At 37.2% G+C, this 20,897-nt stretch overlaps 1 protein-coding gene and 1 long non-coding RNA gene across 2 annotated transcripts in view; one reads left to right on the forward strand and one right to left on the reverse strand.

Moving 5' to 3' along the window:
• Positions 1-343: 343 nt before the first annotated feature.
• The window catches only part of LOC136838725 (uncharacterized), a 40,631-nt gene continuing 20,077 nt past the window's right edge, over positions 344-20,897 (forward strand). Inside the window, exons 1-2 of the long non-coding RNA XR_010853096.1 lie at positions 344-427; positions 15,343-15,428. This is a non-coding gene — a long non-coding RNA (uncharacterized lncRNA). The remainder of the gene's footprint in view (positions 428-15,342; positions 15,429-20,897) is intronic.
• LOC136838723 (INO80 complex subunit B) lies at positions 4,164-19,846 on the reverse strand. Its single transcript, XM_067104156.1, has 7 exons — positions 19,619-19,846; positions 12,758-12,953; positions 9,895-10,048; positions 9,457-9,592; positions 9,076-9,176; positions 8,024-8,199; positions 4,164-4,341 (listed from the first exon to the last, which is right to left on the reverse strand). Exons 1-7 carry the CDS (start codon positions 19,698-19,700, stop codon positions 4,194-4,196), a joined length of 993 nt encoding a protein of 330 aa, XP_066960257.1. The 5' UTR covers positions 19,701-19,846; the 3' UTR covers positions 4,164-4,193.

A 20,897-nucleotide genomic window follows, 5' to 3' on the forward strand; every position in this document is an offset into this window, starting at 1 on the left:
AGGAACACTGACCATTAATTTTTCATAAACATGATATAATCTTAAGTTATGTTTGTCAAACGAAACTAGAAAACACAAACAAAAATTTGCACGCCAAAGGCTCTTGCTAAGAAAATTTACGAACAAACTTTCCAATGACGTAAACCTGATCAACTGCCAAGCTGTGCATAAAACAACATTTATTATGCAAATTAAAAAGGCGAAGAAAATCGAAAAAACTATTGAAGATTAGTATAGTAATTATATCCAAGTAACATGAATCCTTTGGGCATTTGTTTATAGGTTTAATGTTTACGATCATTATAGATCTTAGTTTCATTGAACTTGACTTTGGCCTATTTACCTTCAGTCCGACTTTGAATCACTAATAGGTAAATAATAATACTGAGCTCTGCCTTTCATTTCAATATGAACTTATTCTACTTTTGTAAGTATCTCATTATAACTCCCAAGTGACTCCGATGAATATAAATAGGCCTAGCTAATTAATTGCAATGTAGAGTAGGCTAAACAACCCCAGACCGACAGTTCGGTAAAATTTTAATCGAAACCGTTATGTCATTGTGGACTTGAAATTTAATTTCCCTTGGATTTAATTGTTCATTTGAACGTTTCTGTCGATCTTGTCGTTAGCAAATGACGTAACTAGCTATACCTAACCAGTACTAACCTAGGATACTAACCAGGATGTTAATGTTAGTGTAAAAACGTTCATAAATTCACTGTAATCTGAATGAGAACTGTCAGTGAGAGAAAGGTCCATGTATTTCTCTCGGTATCTGTTTTCCACCCGCCCAAAAACCCCAAATTTTCCACTGTTGGCCCATGAATTGTAAGATATAGCCTAAGGATGGTGTTCAGTATCTACAGAAGAATTTATTTGCTAATGAAATGAATGTCAGAAACGTTCAAAACTCACATTAAAATAGGAAAATGGTATTTTCTGCAGATCCAAAATGCAATAATGGTTTAAAGTAAAAAATATAGATACATCTGTGTGATTGAGACTCAGTAGTCCAGTAGCTTGTTGCTTCAACCCTCTGGGGCTATGATTGGTTCTCTTGGCAAAGACTTGATAAACTTTTCATTGTGCAAACAAAATTAGAAAATGGATGAGTGAGATCAAATCATAACAAAGCAAAAGCCCTTGTACATGTGAAATAGGCCTACCCATTCTTATGTGAAATAACCTCATGTTAAGGTGAAAATGAAAACACCGGAATATTTATTTTGAATGTACAGCAGCTTAAAGGTACTACAGAAATTGCAGACACTTAGTGGTATTCACAGAGAAATGGCAGACACTATCATTGTAATGACTAAATTTGTACTTAACACTGTGGACTGCGTGATTTGCACAGTGTGACAGGGGGATACATCCTAACCTAACCCAACATAGAGAGCTAAGTAGGCCTGAAAAATAAAAAATTAATTTTGTTCATACACAAACACAGACCAGAGGCTCTTATGTAGCTACAGATGGCCTCAAGTTATTCAGGCCAAGATGCAATTTGAATGTTGGTTTTGGAGCCTTTAAATTTGCTGCTCCAAGACTGTAGGCTCTCATTTGATACTGGGAGGACTGAAAATATCAAGTCTTTCAGGGAAAAATTATAGATTTTCCTGTCAGAGTGTTAAGGCAGTGTGGATTTGACTCTAAATATGGAGTATGCTGTATAACTTTTGGAGTGTGTCTGTAGTATTGCTGTAAATGTATATGATGAATGAATTTGCTACCTGAGAGATAGACTTTGCAGTCCTGCTTCTCAAGGAGGAGTGTGTGAGATGGTTACCTTTGCATTAGGAAAGGTATGAGAGTAAAAGGAAGAGGTAGGAAGCATTTGCTGGTGTCTTTGGGAAGGGATAACTCCCTTCCCATGATGCAGTGCCACTGAACCATTTTGCTTTCTTCTTCCCTGCCTCTCCTGTACCTCTCTCTCCCTCAGTCCAGGGATGGTATGCTCAGGAAGGTGAGTGACTCCCACATTCTTACGTCCAGTGACTAGTAGTGCCTGAACCGGGGCTCTCTCCTGGTGAGACCCCACCTCTGCTTATATTTGCTCAGGGTATCTTACCTGTCTGGATATCTTACCTGTCAAGTACCTTTGTAAGTTTTGGCCTTCTCATATCCTGGGGAGCCGACTTTTCTCGGCCTTTCTAAACCACTGTCCTTCGGTCAAGTTATAAGTGTTACCTGTTGCTTCTACTAATTCACCTCCGTTCAGTATCCAGTGGTAGTCGTCCTTCCCATTGGAGATGCCTAGTGGCATCAACTATGGTAGTGACATCTTGACAACAATACTTCTTGCCTTGACCAGTTTTGCAGCAACTAACTTGTAATCTCTGACAGTGCTGACTCAGGTACATTGCTAAAGTTTCCTAATATGTCATATCTTTTACCTTAACCAAGGAGAATAAGACTCTTGGATAGAGCAACATGAAGAAATGTAATCACACATCTTCCCCCTCCAGCTCTTCCTCATCTTCCTTTCATGGGGAGAAGAGGAAAGAGGTCCCAGAAGCCCTCAAACAGTAAGTTCCATCAGACTTCAAGAGAGCACTTTCCTCTTTTGGTAGCTAGTGGCATTTGCTTAATTACAGGTGGGATGTCTGCCATAGGTGCAGTTGACACCAAGTTCCTTGAGCATGCATATGAACCAGTGTCTCCCCATGTCCTTCCAAGACACAAGGACTGTCCTGGACTCACCATGTTCATACTTCCACTGAGGTGCATCAGGAAATAAATGGTTCCTGCATTTTCAGTTTTATTTTTCTTTCCACCTGCAACTAAAGTATAGTGGCTTTAATATCTTAAACCGACATATCCTTTCCCTTATTATTTTAATTCAGCAGTCATTAGATAATTATATTATTATTCCTCATATTTCTTACTCAAGACTTTGACTATGAATAAAGCCAATAATTTCAAACATTGAATAGGACTATGTGGGGATGGCAAGTTTCAAATTGCCACTTTCACAGGGGAAAAATGTACACTTTAGTTTGATAAAAGCCACTGAATTAATTGGTTTCAGAAGTGGTCATGTGTCAGATTTCTTTCTTTCCAATATTCTGATTTTTATCAGTTATTCAGTGGATGTAAATGAAAATTATGCTAAAATTACAGTGGGTTTTTTATGAGAATACCTGTAAAATTTGTGTGACGTCATCTTTCCTTTTTCAGCATTTCTAAAACTGTTTAAGGCATCATCATCCTTGTTAGCAACCAATCAGTCGTAATTAAAATAATATTTTAGCCACAACATTCTTGAATCTATTGTGAATATACAAATTGAAATGCAAAAATTATTTACAAAACAATAATGATTTTAGTTATTTTATGTATTCCTGTATTAAAAAAAATTTAAGAGTGTACTAAATAAAGTTTCAACCAAAATATACATAAAAGAAAATTTTGTTACAAGCTTGCTTTGCTTATAAAATGTTCAAGTACTAGGAGTTTAATAGATTTTTTATATTGGTAATGCATATCACTGAAACTATCAGAGAGCACTGCATCTGAAATAATTGGGCATAAATTGCATCCAAGAAAGCTCCAAAAGATGGACTTAATATGTTACCTTATATTATGTTGACACTTTAGTGTTTAGCTGAAGAAAATTGTAAGGGTTAGTGAGGCTTAAGGTTGGCATGGGTGTTATAACATTATAACATTGGTTTACCACTCAGGGCATGATGTGAGCTGTATGGAGAGAATAATATAAGTGAAGAAATAGGGAACGGATGAAAGTAATCCTGATGAAAAGGAGAAAGGTTGATTTATGGGGGACAAAGAAGAGAGTATGAGTGGAAAAATGGGCCATCTAATTTGTTATTGGACCAATACTTATTTGGTAATTTGGAATTCTAGACTTACAACACTTGTTTGTCTATCAAAATAAATCCAAAATGCATTTGCGCATCAATGGTTTGTACTTCTTATATTAATCTTTTTAATGATAAAAATCAAAACTCTAAGTTTTAAAAACCTAATGTTTCGTCATATTTATTGCCTTTTATGAACAAAAACAAAAACACACGCACACGCACACACACACACACACACACACACACACACACACACACACCTCAAAGATAACATTTTCTTCTAAAAGCAGATGTAGGCTATTATGGCCCATAGGCATGTATAAATGAAACCATCATTTACAAATTAATATAATTTACTTCACAATCTAAGGGGTACTAATCTGACTTTTATGTACAGCTAAATTTGTTTTATAACACTCGAGACTGCAAAGTGGAATTCCAGTTTTTGAGCAAGAATATTTCTTTAGGTTTGTACATCCTTGTACACCACACAGCTTCACTTTCGGACATTCTCTGAAAAGGTGAGAAATTATTAGTGTCCATTACTGCTTAAATGCATCAATAATACAACTATTTCCTGTAAAAAGATGAATGTCTTATTACACTCAAAAGGGCAAAAATAATTAAATTCATAAATTATTTTTATTCTCTTGGCAATTAAATCCATGAAATTCAAAACCAAAGTAAATTAAAAATTACATTACCCAGTAAACACAATAATAACCACAGCACACAAATGAATTTGGGTGAACGTTTTGCCAAGGAATGACAAAAAAAAAAAAAAAAAAAATCAGAGCAATTGCATGTTTGGCTAACAACAGGTATAAAGTCTACTAGGAGAACATGTCTAACTGACTGACAACAGGTATAAGGCCTATTGGTTTTTAAAATGGCTACTAACATTAACAATCTAAAAGGTTTCAGTCACTGGGAAGAATGAGACCGGATACCTCGAACTTTTGGACCCTAATTGGGAGTAATGTGGATTTGATTCAGTTTTCCTTTCCTTATTCAGCATTATAATAAGTGATATCACACTCTATTGCAACATTTGTGATTGTTCTTGAAAAGGGGAAACTGTGAGTAAAGGAATTCTCTGTTTTGTCAAGCCTTCAAAGCCGTTCTCTGCGAAGAAGTCACAGCCTTAGACAAGAACGAGCACCAAGTTTCCCTCTTCTTCAGAGTGGCCATGGCGAAGAGGGAGGAAATTTCGCCTGCCACATCATGGATAGTGATATCAGTGCAGGAAAGGAACCCCGTGATTTTTTCCAAGACGTCTTCTGCGAGATTAGCCTGCTCCACCTGTTTGAAAATAGCTCCCATTGACCAATCGATAAAGCTGACAATCTCTAGGAGCTTGAAGAGGTTCCTGGAAAAATGTTCTATATCTAGGGCAGAAAAGAAGGTCTTGGCTGCCTCGAATGAAATGCGTCTTGAGGGGTCCACAAGGGAGCCGAAGTCCCCTTGTGCTGAAATTGTGGATCCCAGTGAAGGAGAAGCTCCTGTGCTGTAATAATTTTGCCTCCTTTTCGACAGCTTTGAAGGAGGGTACGCAAACGACGACTTACCCGAGGACCTCTTAGCTTCCAACCACGCCTCTACCTCTTTTAATGCTTTCTTGGAGGTGGTGGAGAGTACCAACTTGGGAAGTGAAGTGGCAGGACCTTGTTTTCCCAGACACAACGTAGAAGTCGGAGAAGAGGGGGCTGTCGGCTGAAAATGTTGCGGGTACGACTGCAGCAGAAAGCTGAGTAGAGAAGCGTAATGTGAAGAAGGCCCCGATTCACCTGGGCCTTCCTCTTCACCAGAAAGAATCGGTTCCGTGCCCAGACCGTCCAGGAGTTGAGAAGGAACGACTTCTTTATCCTCGGGAATACTAAGGACTTTGCGGACTACCTTTTCTAGCTTCCCTTCCAACAGAATAGACTCCTGGGAGGGCGAGGATGTAGCCAAAGGCGCAGACACTTCGTGTGTAGGAGGAGGAGTAAGAGGCCCGGGCACTTGCGGCGGAACTTCCTGGAGAGGGCTAGGCCTCTTGACTGCACTAGGTGACCTGGGAGGAAGCGTCTGAAATGTATTTTCTTGATCGGATCCCCACGCTGAGCAACCAGGTATAGGGCTGGCTGTCCTTTTCTTGAAGAGTTTAGTAACCTAGGGCAGGAATTATCCGAAGATTGCCTCTTTATGGGCCGAGAGGTCTGATCCCACTGCGATGGCGACGAAGGGGGATCCGAAGAGCTGGAATATGAGGAGACTGAAGATGAACTGCTGCTACTCTCACCTGAAGAGCTTAACCTTAGGTAGTGCCGCTTCGACTGCGACCGCCTTGATGAAGCTTCTGGGGACACCATCCTGCGATGTCGGCGATGGCGAGAAGATCGACGCGTCGATGGATCACTTTCACGTCTCCCTGAAGCTTTTCGGACGCTCAAGGCGAGTCAAGCTTACTACTTCCGCCACCAGGACTAAGGCTTTCCTGTGCCTTAGAGGACGAGCCTGCTCGTGGGCAATAATTTCTGACCTTTTCGCCAGCGCCGGACTGTCTTCTAGCCTCAGAAGGCGAGCGGGACAGTTGCCTTTGCTCAAAAGATTCAGAAAAACGAGCAGACTCGCCTGAAACGCGATCGCGAACAACCACATTGTTATCACCAACACCAACACTGACGTCATCACTGACGCTAACGCCCGGACTACGGTCCGAACGCACCAAACTTAAGACCGACTCCATGAAACCGTTCATTTGCGCTTCCATTTGATTTCTGAAAAGAACGAATTCTGATTTATCAGCCTCGAGGCTGGGCTTGGCTTTAGGGAAAACATACTGGGAAGCTGGTGAAGAAGAGGGGGGAACATGAGAGAGGGAAAGAGCAGAGGTAGAGGAGGTGATGCCGATGCCACAACCGAAGAAGATGATAGCCTAGCTTCCTTACGCTTAAAGGCTTTCCTATCCCTATCCCTAACCAGCTTTATCTGATGGGAACTGTATGTTTGCCAAAACTCCTGACTCCATTCCATACATTCACTGCATGTGTTCTCCTGGGAACACTCTTGACCCCTACATGCTGTACACAAAGAATGGCGATCGTATTTAAGTTTAACTAGTTTGGCGGAGCACAAATTCCCTGCGCAAACTCTGGATCCCGAGAAGCTTGAATCCGACATAGCTACGAATTCCCAGAGCTAGGCTAGCTAGATAAATAAACAGGCAATTGAGTACTTCACCAAGGAGAGACGCCACAACTAAGCGCAAACAGACAAAGGTACCCAAACAGTTTGAGGCAGACGGACGCGCGAGATGCGTTCCCAATACGCCCGAGAATGAAACTGACCTGGGTTTATGGGTATGTCTCCTGCCACGCTACCCCCACCGGCATCCGGTGGGGTTGGGTCTCCCGCCAATTGTATCAGCGTTCCAAACAAAGTTTGAAAATTTATATCTCGGACGTGTCGATTTTAAAGAGATAAAAGCTTTTACAGAGTTTTGGTAAGTCATTATAATGAAATGAAAAATGCACCAATAGCTTTTGTAGCTTACACCAGCAGGAGGAAGTAGACACGTTTCAGGCTTCATCAAGCAAGCCATAAGCCTATCTTGTTATTTTGTCTTCAATAATCTCAAAACATGTCACTTTAATTTTTGAGATTATTTCTTTTTCATGAAGCACACAATAATAATTTTTGAGTGGATAATTAGTGGAGGGAATTCCACATGCCAGTTCGCCCTGCAACTCTGCTTTCTTGTGGAAAATGTGATATGAACTGTAGTGCCATGAAATCTGTAGTTGTTTTTTGGTATGCCAGTAAGACAAGGTGCTCTATTTATTCTTCATTATCTGGTTAACATTAACCTACTGATACTTCAGCTTCAAATTTAACACCCAAAGGATATATTGGGCTTCAGAAGAATAAATACTCTTTGGATGCCATCATATATTGTAAATACTGAAAGCTACCTATCATGTGCTTCCTTTGGAAGAAATTTATAAATTAACATTTTTCTGGATTTCTAGCCTAAAACTCTTCCACCATAAGGGAATTAAACTAATAAGGGCTTTCTTCCAGTCTCATTTTTATATCAAATAGCTGTAGCAACAAAATGCGAATCACCATCCAGAATTAACAGAAATTATGATAGTTTTAAGCCTAATTTTTAAAATCTTACCTTTCACTTTGTGGATCCATGATAAAATCTTACCTTTCACTTTGTGGATTCATGAAGAACTCAAGAGACTGGGGGACTGATATGGATATCATATTTTGATTGTTGACATAGGTGTACATGGGAATCTCCTTTTTATTGAACTTCATTCTGTTATTAATCTTCTGGACTTTTGAATCTTGTTTTTTTAACAGCCGGTCTACTGTCTTTTTCTGTGTGAGTTGGATAAAAGTACAAAATATCACTTCACTGATTAGCCTTGACCAGCTCACTACAAAATCCAAGGAAATTCCATGTTATTACTATACTGTACAGTGGTTAATACCAATAAATCTCATTTCTGAACTCAAAGAGGCTTACCAAAGGTTTTTTTCTGACATGAGAAGTAAAATTTGGTGGAGGGGCAAGGAACACTTTTATGTAGTGACACCATGCAAAATTTTTGTAAATAGTGGTACTCTCTTAAGATAACTGGACTATAGAATAATGGTGGGGCAAATTACAGTATACTCTGTATGCTGTACAAAATCCCAAAAATAAACAGGTATCTGGTTAAATTAAATATTATTAAGGCTGCTGGGGAAAGGTACATTTAAATTACCATAGTTTACTTGCACAAATGGTTACTGTGGAAAATGTCAACAAAACTATAAGCAAAATGCTTCAATTTGCAAAGCAAAAAAAAAAATAAAATAAAAAAAACTAATATGATTCTTACAACCATTCAATGGAAAATACTTAGTAATGGAATACTGTGTACTTTACTGACTGCTGCATTGAAAAAAAGGAGTATTATTAAGATGAAAAGAAATGAGTAAATTGACAGATCCCTGCCCTGGATGAGTAATTTGCTCTCAATAGGTATACAACATTGCTATTTCCAAGAGTACCAGTATAGTTTCAATGTAGATTAGGTCTGAATACTGCACTACTTATAAAGCAATGTTACTTATCAACACGTAAGAAAACTTAAGAAACGATATAGATGCAAGGAAAGATCTGACAAAAGAAACCACCGTATTTCCTTATGCACAATACTCTTTATGCTACTTCCTTGAACAGTATCATTGAGCATGGGTATACCATACCTTGTCTTCCTCTCTCTTCTCTTGTGCCTGTTCTCTTCTCTTCTGTGTCTTGATGGCTTTTTTTGCAAGCATTTCTTCAGTAACTACTTTCTCCTTGAATCCTGGGGGGAAAATGAGCAACATTGCAATATGAACATAGCAGTCAGTTACTCAATGAAAATACAATTTAGCATTACCAAGTCTGAGGCTTCTTTTGTGCAATGAACAACATTACTCCCTCAATCATGATTCAAATGAATCAACTTTACATTCTGCCATAGCCACCAAAACAAACTAGATGTTTGGAGAGGATTTAAAGCAGTATTCATAAATAAAAAAATTTAAAGTTTTTTTGCTTTCATCTACTACAGTGATTGGCAACAAAGAAAATTTTTGATGTACCAGATGGCAATGAAAGCAGTGGTTCGGCAGGAATAATAGGAAACGTGTCGTCTGGGCCATCTCGCTTTTCAAGCATAGCCCTCTGTCTTGCTGTCATAAGTCTAGGATTTTTCATGCGTTTCAGTTCATCATCAACCTGAAATAGCGAATGATGTAATTATGTATGCAAACAAAACATCCTGGCACAAAAGATAAATACAATAATGTTAACAGATATTTACCCATAAATATGAATTACCAGTCAAGTTTGAACTAACTTGCGAGAGATCTTGCCTCATGACTTTTAAGACTAGCTTTGAAGGAACCCAGAAAGATCCTTGGAACCAAAATAGAACAATGGTATTTTCAAAAACTAAGTTTAAGGATATGACACCATTAAGTAAAAAACTACAATTAGAAATGTCCAAGTTAAAGTGCATTATACTTTTGTTCCCATACCTCTTCCAATTTCCCTGATTCAATGGCATCCAGCCATCTCTCCTCTTCGCTGTCAGTATCATCGTCACCTTTACCTTCTTTCTTCTTGCCACTCTTTTTACTGCCAGATGACTTGCTTTTCTCTGGCTTTGTCTTGGATGACTTGGGGGTGCCTCTTCAGAACCAAATAAAGATAGCAATAAAGTAATTAAAGAATAACCACGTACATGCATTAGTCTGTCCATGTTTCATACATCATTCTACTTTGAGCATACTACTGAAAATGTTTGAAGAAAACATGCAAATATTCCCCAAAAACTGGATATATTCCAAATTCTTTAAAGCAGCTCATGTATCAAGGCTGCACAAAAACTTTTGTATTACATAAATTCATACTGCTGACTACAACTAGTCAAAACAAACCAGCTCCCACGTTAAAATCCAATTCATTGTCCAATAACCAAAAACATGCAGGTGTGAGACAGATAGTGGCTGCTCTCATCCCCCTGTGGCATATAGTAATCTGAAGCACATTAATGTAATGACTGCAAGTGACTGAGAAAAGTGTTTGAGTAGATTATATTTCTATCTGTACAACAGCTTTTAAGAGATAAGCCCCCCACATAAAACAAGGGATGACTTTGTATGCTATGTTACTAATGTAATGGGAGAACCAGTTTTTGAGTGGAAACAAAATTTGTTTAAAATAAACCAGTCTGAGCACATGTACTTAAATGTGCAGTCAGCACTCCTAGACACATGCTGTATAATAAAGAATACTCTCTTTGTTGGCCACACACCACGGAACCGGGCTAGTGCTACCAATGACTGCCAGTCATTCTTGTGTTGTTCAAATTACCACAAGACAGCAATGGCAAGGAGGAGGGTCCTCTGCGTAAACAAATAACAAACCCTTTATCAGATAAGTGCTTCTGTCATTTATAATAACCTTAGGAATTGTAAAGTAGCTAGTGCAAATGTGACCCGTCTTCAAAGTTTATACAGGTTAAATCCAGCAAGCAAGCCTGGCTTCTGCAAATACTGCTTAACATGTTGATGAGGATCTTTCTCTAAGGAGGCCATACAACTGTTACACTACTTCCTGGGACCACTAGCACATTTATTTTGAGCCACGTTTACCACAAATTACATTACAATAACAATATAGTATTCATAGAAAATATAAATACCTAGATAGACAAACACCGATGTTTAGCAAGGTAAGAAATATAATATAGTTTCTGATAAATTATTATGACAATTACAGTATACCCCCATAGGGGAGTGGTGCCATCAGTACACCTCATGCAGTGCACTGTAGGCATTACTTGAGGTTCTCTGCAGCATCCCTTCGGTCCCTAGTTGCAACCTCTTTCATTCCTTTTATTGTACCTCCATTCATATTCTCTTTCTTCCATCTTATTTTCCATGCTCTCCTAACAATTTTTTCATCTGAAACTGTGAGGTTTTCCTCCTGTTACACCTTTCAAACTTTTCACTTGCCATTTCCCTTTCAGCGTTGAATGCCTGAAGTCCCAGCGCTTGGCCTTTGGCCTAGATTTTATAATCCATTCCATTCCAATTACAGTATATACATAATGTAACAAAGATCTAATAATACACAAGAAAAGGAGAAATTTAACTTGTAATAGTAACATTATTTGACTAAGTTGGATCAAGACCCCTCGGAGGGAGGTAGTGCTGTCAGTGCACCTCATGCAGTGCACAGTAGGCATTACTTAAGGTTCTTTGCAGTGTGCCTTAGGCCTCTAGCTGCAACCCCTTTTGTTCCTTTTACTGTACCTCCTTTCATATTCTCTTTCTTTCATCTTACTTTCCACGCTCTCCTAACAATTGATTCATAGTGCAACTGCAAGGTTTTCCTCCTGTTACACCTTTCAAACCTTTTAGTACTGTCAATTTCCCCTTCAGCGCTGAATGACCTCATAGGTCCCAGTTTTGGGCCTTTGGCCTAAATTCTACATTCATTTCAATTCAAGATGGATCAAGAAAATATTGATAAACTACCAGTGGTGTATTGTAAACAATAAACCACAGTTCAGATGAACAGTTGTACTTACAATGGTTCTCAATACTGACACTTATAATTCCAATGAATGGAAACACTATTCATCATTAATCTTCTCCAAGAAAAAACCCAGAAAGGCAGAGAAGAAAAAGCTTAAATACTGAAGAACGGAAGTATGAGTAAAAAAAAAATTATCAGAAAAGTCCTCCAAACTTAGAGTAACCATGACAGATGTACACAGGCTGAAAACACTGAAATGACTGGCATCACTGGTGACGGTTCTTGGATGTCGCCAATCTGGGAGTGTTCTCTTCTTCATTATATGGAGTGCTGACTGCACTGATATGATTAGGCTTACACAAACTGGTGGACTTTGTCTGACATTTGTACCCAACAGCCAAGGTAACTTTTACTGATGCAATGCAAATTTTTTCTTGTAAGGCTCATGGGACTGACATCAAAATTATCTTGTAAAATACTGTATACAAGTTCACCATACATTTAAATTCTAGTCTTTGTAAAATGCGATTGTTACCATCAGTCAGATATGACAAACTTGACACAAGCCCCATGATTTATGCATCAAAATGTGAAAGCATTTGAAAATACTGAGAAAGTATATAGTGGTGTCATATATTACCATATCAAGATGAAAAACATACAACAAAATGGCTGATATAATGAAATGAATAGTGTAGCACTGCACTTGAAATACTTTTTACTCTTGTACCGTATCACTTTTCAATTGCAATATTGGTAAAAAAAATTACTTTCATTTATTTTGGATAAGTAACAATAACAGCACAAAATATTAAATGGCAACAAAGTAAAGTTCAGACTGGAAACATCACTTACGGTTTCTCGGGGGAAGATTCTGGTATTTTAATTTTCAGTTTCAAACTCTGACTTGGTGAATCATCAATGTCATCTACAACAGATATATCTACATCCTCTAAGTCTTCTACATTTATAATCTTCTCTACTTCCTCTTTCTTGGATGATTTCTTGTGCTTGTGTTTCTTTGGCTTCTTTACTACATTCATTATTAGTCCTGAAAAAGAAAATGCAATCATCAAAATAAAACACAAGGATAGATGAATTACAGTATGGTTTAAATTCTGAAAAAAAAAAAAAAAAAAAAAAAATCATGCCCTACATGGTCAAAGAAAAGTAAACACCTGTGGTTACTGCTTTCAATTTAGTAAATCACAAGGCACTTATTTATAAACTTCAGAATCTTGGAGTGGGTGGGTATGTTTTAGGATTACTTCAAGATTTCCTTACAGGTAGGCAGCAGCGAGTTGCTGTGGACGGGATCTTTAGTGGACAAGACCTACTGTGTCTGAGTCCCACAAGGTAGCGTTTTTGGTCCAGTTACTTTTAGTGTACACAAGTGATATGGTTGTTGGCCTGGAAAACAATATTTATCAGTATGCTGATGATGCAACAGTTATGGGTGTAGTAAAGTCTCCAATTATGAGAAATGAAGCTGCCCTCAGCCTCAATTGGGACATGGACCGGATCAGTGAATAGTATAGTCGGTGGGGTATGAGACTGAACTCCAGTTAAACGAAAACACTAATGATTAGCAGATCTCACAGATTTCCCATCCCATCCTCCCTTCAGGTGGATGGACCTTTGCTGAATGAGTCTGAAGCCTTAACTATTCAAGGTGTAACTTTTGATTCATATCTAACTTTTGAGAAACATCTAATAAAAGTTTCAGCAAATGCCGTATGAAAGTTAGCTATTGTTCATTAGGCATCATGCATTTATAACTGATAAAATCAATGCCACCTGTTTTCAATCATTTATGATTCCTTTACTAGAATACTTCCCTGGTATGGATGTCTGCTTCTGCCAGAGATTTATCTCTTATAGATAGTGGTTCATGGTGGTAGGTTTCTGTTTCCTAATAGTAGCAGTTATGACTTAGACCATTGACAGATGGTCTCTTGTTTGTCACTTTTTCGTGAGTTGTATTTCAACAGAGATCTTTCACATTCACAACTGATCCCTGATTCCCTTTACCTGCTGAGAGCAACCAGATTTGCTGAAGAGCAGCACCAATATGCAGTGAATGTGCCTTGCTGTCGAACTCAGTTCCAGAGGTCTTTATGCCTCACACTGCTGGACTGTGGAACAGCCTAACAGAGGATGTTGTGCAACTGGAACTTCAGAAGTTCAAGCGAAGATGCAATGTATTACTACCTTAATACTTTTATCCTTGCATTGTAATATGTTATCTATTTATTAATTTATTTTTTCTTTTTTAATAAGTGGGATCTCTTCCTAATGTATTTCTCTTTACCTCCTCTTACTTCTTCCTAATGAACACAATATTCTTTGGAAACTTGAATTTCAAGTCAATGGCCCCTTGGGCTCATTCCGTATGAATAGGTTTCATCTTCTGAATAATAATTTTAGTAATACCTGTACAACACATTTGCATCCAACAAGGAACTACAACTCCTGCATTGCAACTCACAGTCAAGTCTCTAAATGATCTCGAACAAATGGCAATTTTTAACTTCCCTAGCCTATACCACTCAACATGCATTTTTCTCTCTTCTGTTGGCCTAGTAGCCATTATCCTGGTTAAATTCTCTACTGTTTATGCAAACAATATGCAAAATAACCTAGATTAACTTAATAGTTCAAAGGGTAATTTAATCATTAGCAACACTAAGGTAATCAAAATGATAAGAGCCCTACATTTAAGATATAATAGACAGCACAAGATCTACAATGGCAATAATTCTGTAACTACAATGGCAATAATTCTGTAAATGTAGTCTTATCTGATATTAATGTATTATACACTAACCTAACCACAGGGGGCAGGGGTTGGTGGAGCCCAATTCAGTGCCTGTCCCATGCCTCGATAAACAGGGAGGGCTGGAGTCAGGAAGGGCATCTGTTTGTAAAAGATCTGTCCAAACTAATTATAAAATGAGCTGTTCAAGATAGAAACAGCTGGAGGAGGCTCATTAAAAACAGAGACCCTGTCTAAGGATTAGACTGAGAAGACACTAACCTAAATAAAACTCTCTTTACACCACCTAGGGCAATGTGGCCTAACCAAGAGCATTATGCATCCTTAACTTCAACAAAATATTGTAAATGTACATTGGAACTGGTATACATCCTAAACTAACTTTGATTGCCATTTTGTTTACATGAAATAACAGCATAGATCTGACATAAAAGTCCTTAGTCATCCCTAGTTCCACTAACTAACTCTGCTGTCTGTAGCAGTTCTACAAGATTGCTTACCTTTAAATACCAAATAAGCCTTGCACACTAAGCTACACTAGCTGAGTTTTATACGCCACCACCAACATTGTACCTGTTACATATTTTTTTTTTATACTGATGGACATATTCCAACATACTTTGCCCGTTCTAAATTTAATCTCTCTCTCTCTCTCTTTTTCCAGATGCTGATGAAATTACTTCTCTGCATGTGCCACTTCAGTTTAGAAAGTTAATCAAGATTAAACTCCTCCTTGTCCTTTTGGCAATGGTGAGTGTATTGTTTGTTAAGTTTTTATTATTGGAGTGCATGTAATGGATTTGATAAAGCATTAGTGAGTCTGTGTTTATTACTAATTAAATAATTTCATTAATTGCAAGTCATTTACAAGATGGCTAATATTGAGGGTTCTATGAATTACAGGGTACCAGTTCTTGGCTTAGAAAACTACACTTCTATAAAATTATTTGTGAAAACCACAAATCTCAAAGTGCAGATGGTAGTGTCTGTACAAAAACAGTGTGAAAAGTAAAATGAAGTTGATAAAGCTTTGACGGTAGATAAACAGGACTCGTACCAAGACTGTCTCCTTACAAGTTTGACCAAGTGGGGCATTTAATTTCTGTGATGTTTGTTCAGATAAACATGGGTATATTCAGGTAGATGTTTTAAATACTGTATTCTCTGAAGAATATTACTTCAAAATTAGTAATTTTTATAGTTATTACTGTTTTGACTAGAGACACACAAGCTTTGTGAAAAACTGCACTAATTTTCACTGTATTACTGTGGGTGTCCAAGAGGGCGAAGCCCCCCTGGCCAGGTTAGCAAGGTAAGGTCTGGTTGGGTCAGGACACGACATTCTAGGAAATGTTAAGTTTGGCCCATATTCACAGTTGGATTTCTCATGCCTACCCATCTCCCTACTGTGCATCTGCACCCTAACCTCATCTAGGATGCCATGCTCAAACCTGATCGGAGGGTTTTGCCTCCATGAGTAAGTCGTGACCCCTCACTCTGTGTTCTACCCAGGTTAGGTTATATCAGTCCATTACTAGGGTAAACACTAGGAACGTGAGACACTGTGACATTCCTCCACTGTTTGGACACTTCCAGAAAATGCATTCAAACACGCCCCCATCAACATCAGTGAGACTTGTGCCCCCTCTATACAACACGCTGAGACCTCTACATTCCTATCAAAGTAACAGTTTTCTTCTAAATTACAAAATAATGGAATATTTCCCTTGTGCCCCCTCTACACAACATGCTGAGACCTCTACGTTCCTATCAAAGTAACAGTTTTCTCCTAAATTACAAAATAATGGCATATTTCCGATTAAACAGAGGTTTGTTAAGATTCAACCGTGCACATTGCTAACTTACCAGCCATGACACTGGAAACTTTTACTTAAAACACTTTAAAAGTGGACGAGTGACGTCATCTCGGTATTTGCTGAGTCACTTGTGTAAACAAACTGCCCATTTCCTGTGTTAAATCTGCAAAATATTTGTACCCATAGACGCTGACACCGTTTCCTTGGCATCAGTGGTAAATGCCGGTGCCTATGAGGCTTGGATGGGGAACTCTAGTGAATTTTCGGGACGCCAGAGCGCTAGATAATATTTAAACAACTAGGTAGCTAAACACCAGAATAAGGTTATAAATTGAGTAAATGTATTACATGTTCATTATAATTCATTTGAAAATATTTGTTGTTGGAGCAAACCATATTCCTGAGACAAAATTTCAATGCTTTTGCTGTGAACATTATGATGTAACTATTTTTTGCATTTTCCTATCTTTTTTTATTTATTATATATTACATACAGTGTAATATATATATATAATATATATATATATATATATATATATATATATATATATATATATATATATATATATATATATATATATATATATATATATATATATATATATATATATATATATATATATATATATATCTCACATACACAGTGTAAGTTTTGTCAAATATAATGGTGTTTTAAGTAATAATTTGGGATTTAATACCTTTATTTCAGTCCTGTATTTTGATGTCATGGCATCTTGCCTCCCGTACCAGTTCTGAATAAATTGTCATACTCAACTTTCTTGCATTTTTGCCAATAAATTGTCATACTCAACTTTCTTGCATTTTTGCCAAAGTGGTAACACTCATATGTACACATTACATGTCACAGAAGTATACATAGTAATATGGACTTACATGAAAAGAACTAAAAACAAAATACTACATTTCTATCATAAACAGTTCACTAATGTGTCGTCCACTCTCGGATGTTTGTGGCAGCCAGATGTACAGTAAGGCTGGAAAATTGTTCCCACCACAGTTTTGCTACTCTGATGGAGTAAAGTACTGTAAACAAACATTCTCACGTATTTTAAGTGGTATTTTGAGTGAATTAAGAACAAAATGTGCATAATTACAATCAAATAAGCACTGTGGAGCTTCAGTTGTGATGTCAGTAAGGATAAAACCATGGATTAAAGGTAAAAATGCATTTCAGTTCAAGCACATGACAGACGAGAATTCCATGTCTCATATATTCACTAGTATAGGCAACAAAATGTTGTTTTATCGTGCTGATTACAACTAAAATCTTGAGCAAAATCTATAAACACTAAATATATACGCAATTAGTGTTCAGTACACCTTAAATGAGCGTTGGGAAGGAAGTGTCCAATCGCCATTCATTTTGTCTCAGTATTCTCGGGGATGCCATATTAGATTCAAAATTGCCTTCAACACCTATTTTACAAAGACTTCACATGCTTATTTTAGTTCGTGTGGCAGTTTCCTATAGCTCATTTTGTTAATGAAGCTTCAATCTTTTGAAAGGTTTTCTTAAAGGTTTAATTTTTTTGTTATTTCTCCAATTAAATATCAAGTGAAAAGTGAAAATTCTGCCACCTATGTGTCTCATACCCAATCTTTTTATCCTATCATGCATCTGTTGTGAAATTTATAAGACCTGAAAGATAAAACTTAACTTTAGTTGCGCGGCTTGTTTTCCGCCAGTTGCCGACTGGGACAGGTTACTGCCGTTTTTGGGGGGTCAAGGGGGGCCGAAGCCCCTCAGCCAGGTCAGAGCACGTCGCCCTAAGTTAGGTTAGGTAGGTAAGATCTGGTTAGGTCAGGCAATGGCATTAGAGAAAAGGTTTTGTCCATGTATGAGGGACCTGTCCGGTCGATTTACAATCTGTACACACAGTCGTGAGCATACCAGCCAGTAGCCAATCACCAACCAGATCACGTAGCCAATCAGATTCGAGCAATGACGCATCCAGCCCAAAGCATATCACTTTTATTTTTGTCGTGATATTAGACAAATGTGTGTGAGCAGCAATAACCCATATGAGAAATATTGTTCAAATATTAACCCTCTGTATTTGTGTCCATAAAAGAGACTAAAATTGTGTTAAATTAAATTAAATAACCCCGATCAAAAATGTAAACAACAGATTCTTATGAATTAACAGCAAAGAAGGAAAATTTAACAAAGCCTTAAAATATTAATAACTTATATCGACTTTACTAATTTTTAACATAAAAATGTCTAAACTGCTAGAAAATTCCACATTTCATAGAATACTGTATACAGGTTAGCCCATTATTCTGTTCACAAAGCTTACACAAAACAACATCACCCAAGTTTTTATATTGCATGCACTTAACCAAGTTACATCATTATAATAAGCTTATCTACAGCAACTGACTTAATTAACATTATGGATTCTAAAAAAAAGGGCCCTATTAACTGTGTATATGTTTAGCTCAGTTACTGCTAAATATGTCCTTTTTCTTAAAGCTAGCCTTTAAGGAAAACGTGTTCGGTGCTTCAAGAATGCCTGTAATAATTATTATTGTTATTCAGAATGAAGCTTTTAACTAATATAGTTACATGAACAGAAGATTTTATTATATTCTCGACATAAAACGAATACAGAAGGGGAAAAAATGTCAGTATTGCTTTCACAAAGGAGGAATGAGGACTCATCTATTTAGTTTTAAGAAGACAATGACGTCACTCTGTGCGTGCATATTTTTTTATTTATTATTGGGCTCTTTAATGCATAAAAATACACCAGTGAGTTAATTTTGAACAATATTTCTCATATGGGTTATTGCTGCTCACACACAGTTGTCTAATATACGGCAAAATATAGCTAATTAAAATATGCGGTCGATGACGTCATTGCTCGAATCTGATTGGCTACGTGATCTGGTTGGTGATTGGCTACTGGCTGGTATGCTCACGACTGTGTATACAGATTGTAAATACGCGTCGGGAATCAGGCCGCGCAACCAAAGTCAGGTTTTACCCCGTGAAATACTGCTATTAGTAAGGAAATTTCCCCAGGCTTCCATTCAAGTAATAATAGTAGATGAGAATAGGCTAGGCAAGGCTAACCTACCAAACCTAACATAGCCTACCATGCTCTTGGTTTTGAGAATCCACTGGAAACGAGTGACTTGCTTCGCCATGCTCTCGATCACGATCCTTCTTTTTAACCATTATGTTCTGATGTTACTGGAAGTCACAGAATATATTCGGTAAAATCCTTTGATGGCTGCGTCTGTTAGGATGCTTTGTACGAGTAAACAGTCGGTCTGGCAAACCCTGAGTGGTGCCCTTCTGAAGGCTGTTTGTTTACAATATGATTTTCTACCATCAGGAGGAAACATTAGTATTGTTTCGTGTACGTTTGATAGCATTCGCGGTCTCCATAGTAAAATCACGCGGAGAACAAATAAGACTATGAATGCGAGCATACTTCGCTAAAATTTGGTTCTTAAATCTTGTTAAACCTTCAACATTACAATTACTGAAGGAGGGCATTTTCTAGACAAATCTTCGTTAAATTGTACCTTGTTGACAGAAATAATGTTTCTTGAAACTGTAGGCCCCACTTTCTACGATTCATTTTTCTAAATCGAGTTGAAGGTATAGTTGCATCAGTTTTTCCAAATTTTAATAAAAAATCATATTAAATCCGACAGGTTAAAAGTAAGAGTCATGTCGGAATGATTTGTCTCATTTTATTATTGTTTCTTTTTCGTCCCAACCCTTTGGGTTGGTATATGTGATCCTGGATCAGGTTCATTTAAGAAATAAAATGTCTAGTACCGTACGAAGCTTATGGAGATCCAAACTGCTAATTCGCTAGTAGTTTCTTATATACTGTATAGGTAGGATAATCTTACCGTCTAAGACAGCAGACTAACAGTTTTTAGGTTTTTATATTATATACTGTTAATCTCGCCTAAAAACCAACAAGCAAAAAGAAAGGTTTCCGGTAGTATTTGCTTTTATTTATTTAAATAGATGAGAAAGAAGAATTATCTTTGTGTATATAAACAGTTTTGTAAATATATGTTGGTCTTAATGGTAAGATCAGTATACAAGTAAATTTGGCATACGAGGAATTATAGCATACGATGAGATATAGCGTACGGTTATTAAGTAAATTTATTAATTTAATCTAAATTAAAATAAAGATTTTTTTAAGATAATGAGCTAGCGTTAATTTGGTTCAATGAAAAATTCTCTGGCTGGCATATGTAGGCAAAGTTTTGAAAACTAGGCATTTTTTAAAATATCGATATATATGAATATCTAGTGTTCATCTTTTGAATAATAATAATAATAATAATAATAATAATAATAATAATAATAATAATATTATTAGTTATTTTTCTGTTTTATCAGTTG

This window comes from Macrobrachium rosenbergii, chromosome 5 (genome assembly GCF_040412425.1).
Source record: "Macrobrachium rosenbergii isolate ZJJX-2024 chromosome 5, ASM4041242v1, whole genome shotgun sequence".
Taxonomy (NCBI): Eukaryota; Metazoa; Arthropoda; class Malacostraca; order Decapoda; family Palaemonidae; genus Macrobrachium; species Macrobrachium rosenbergii.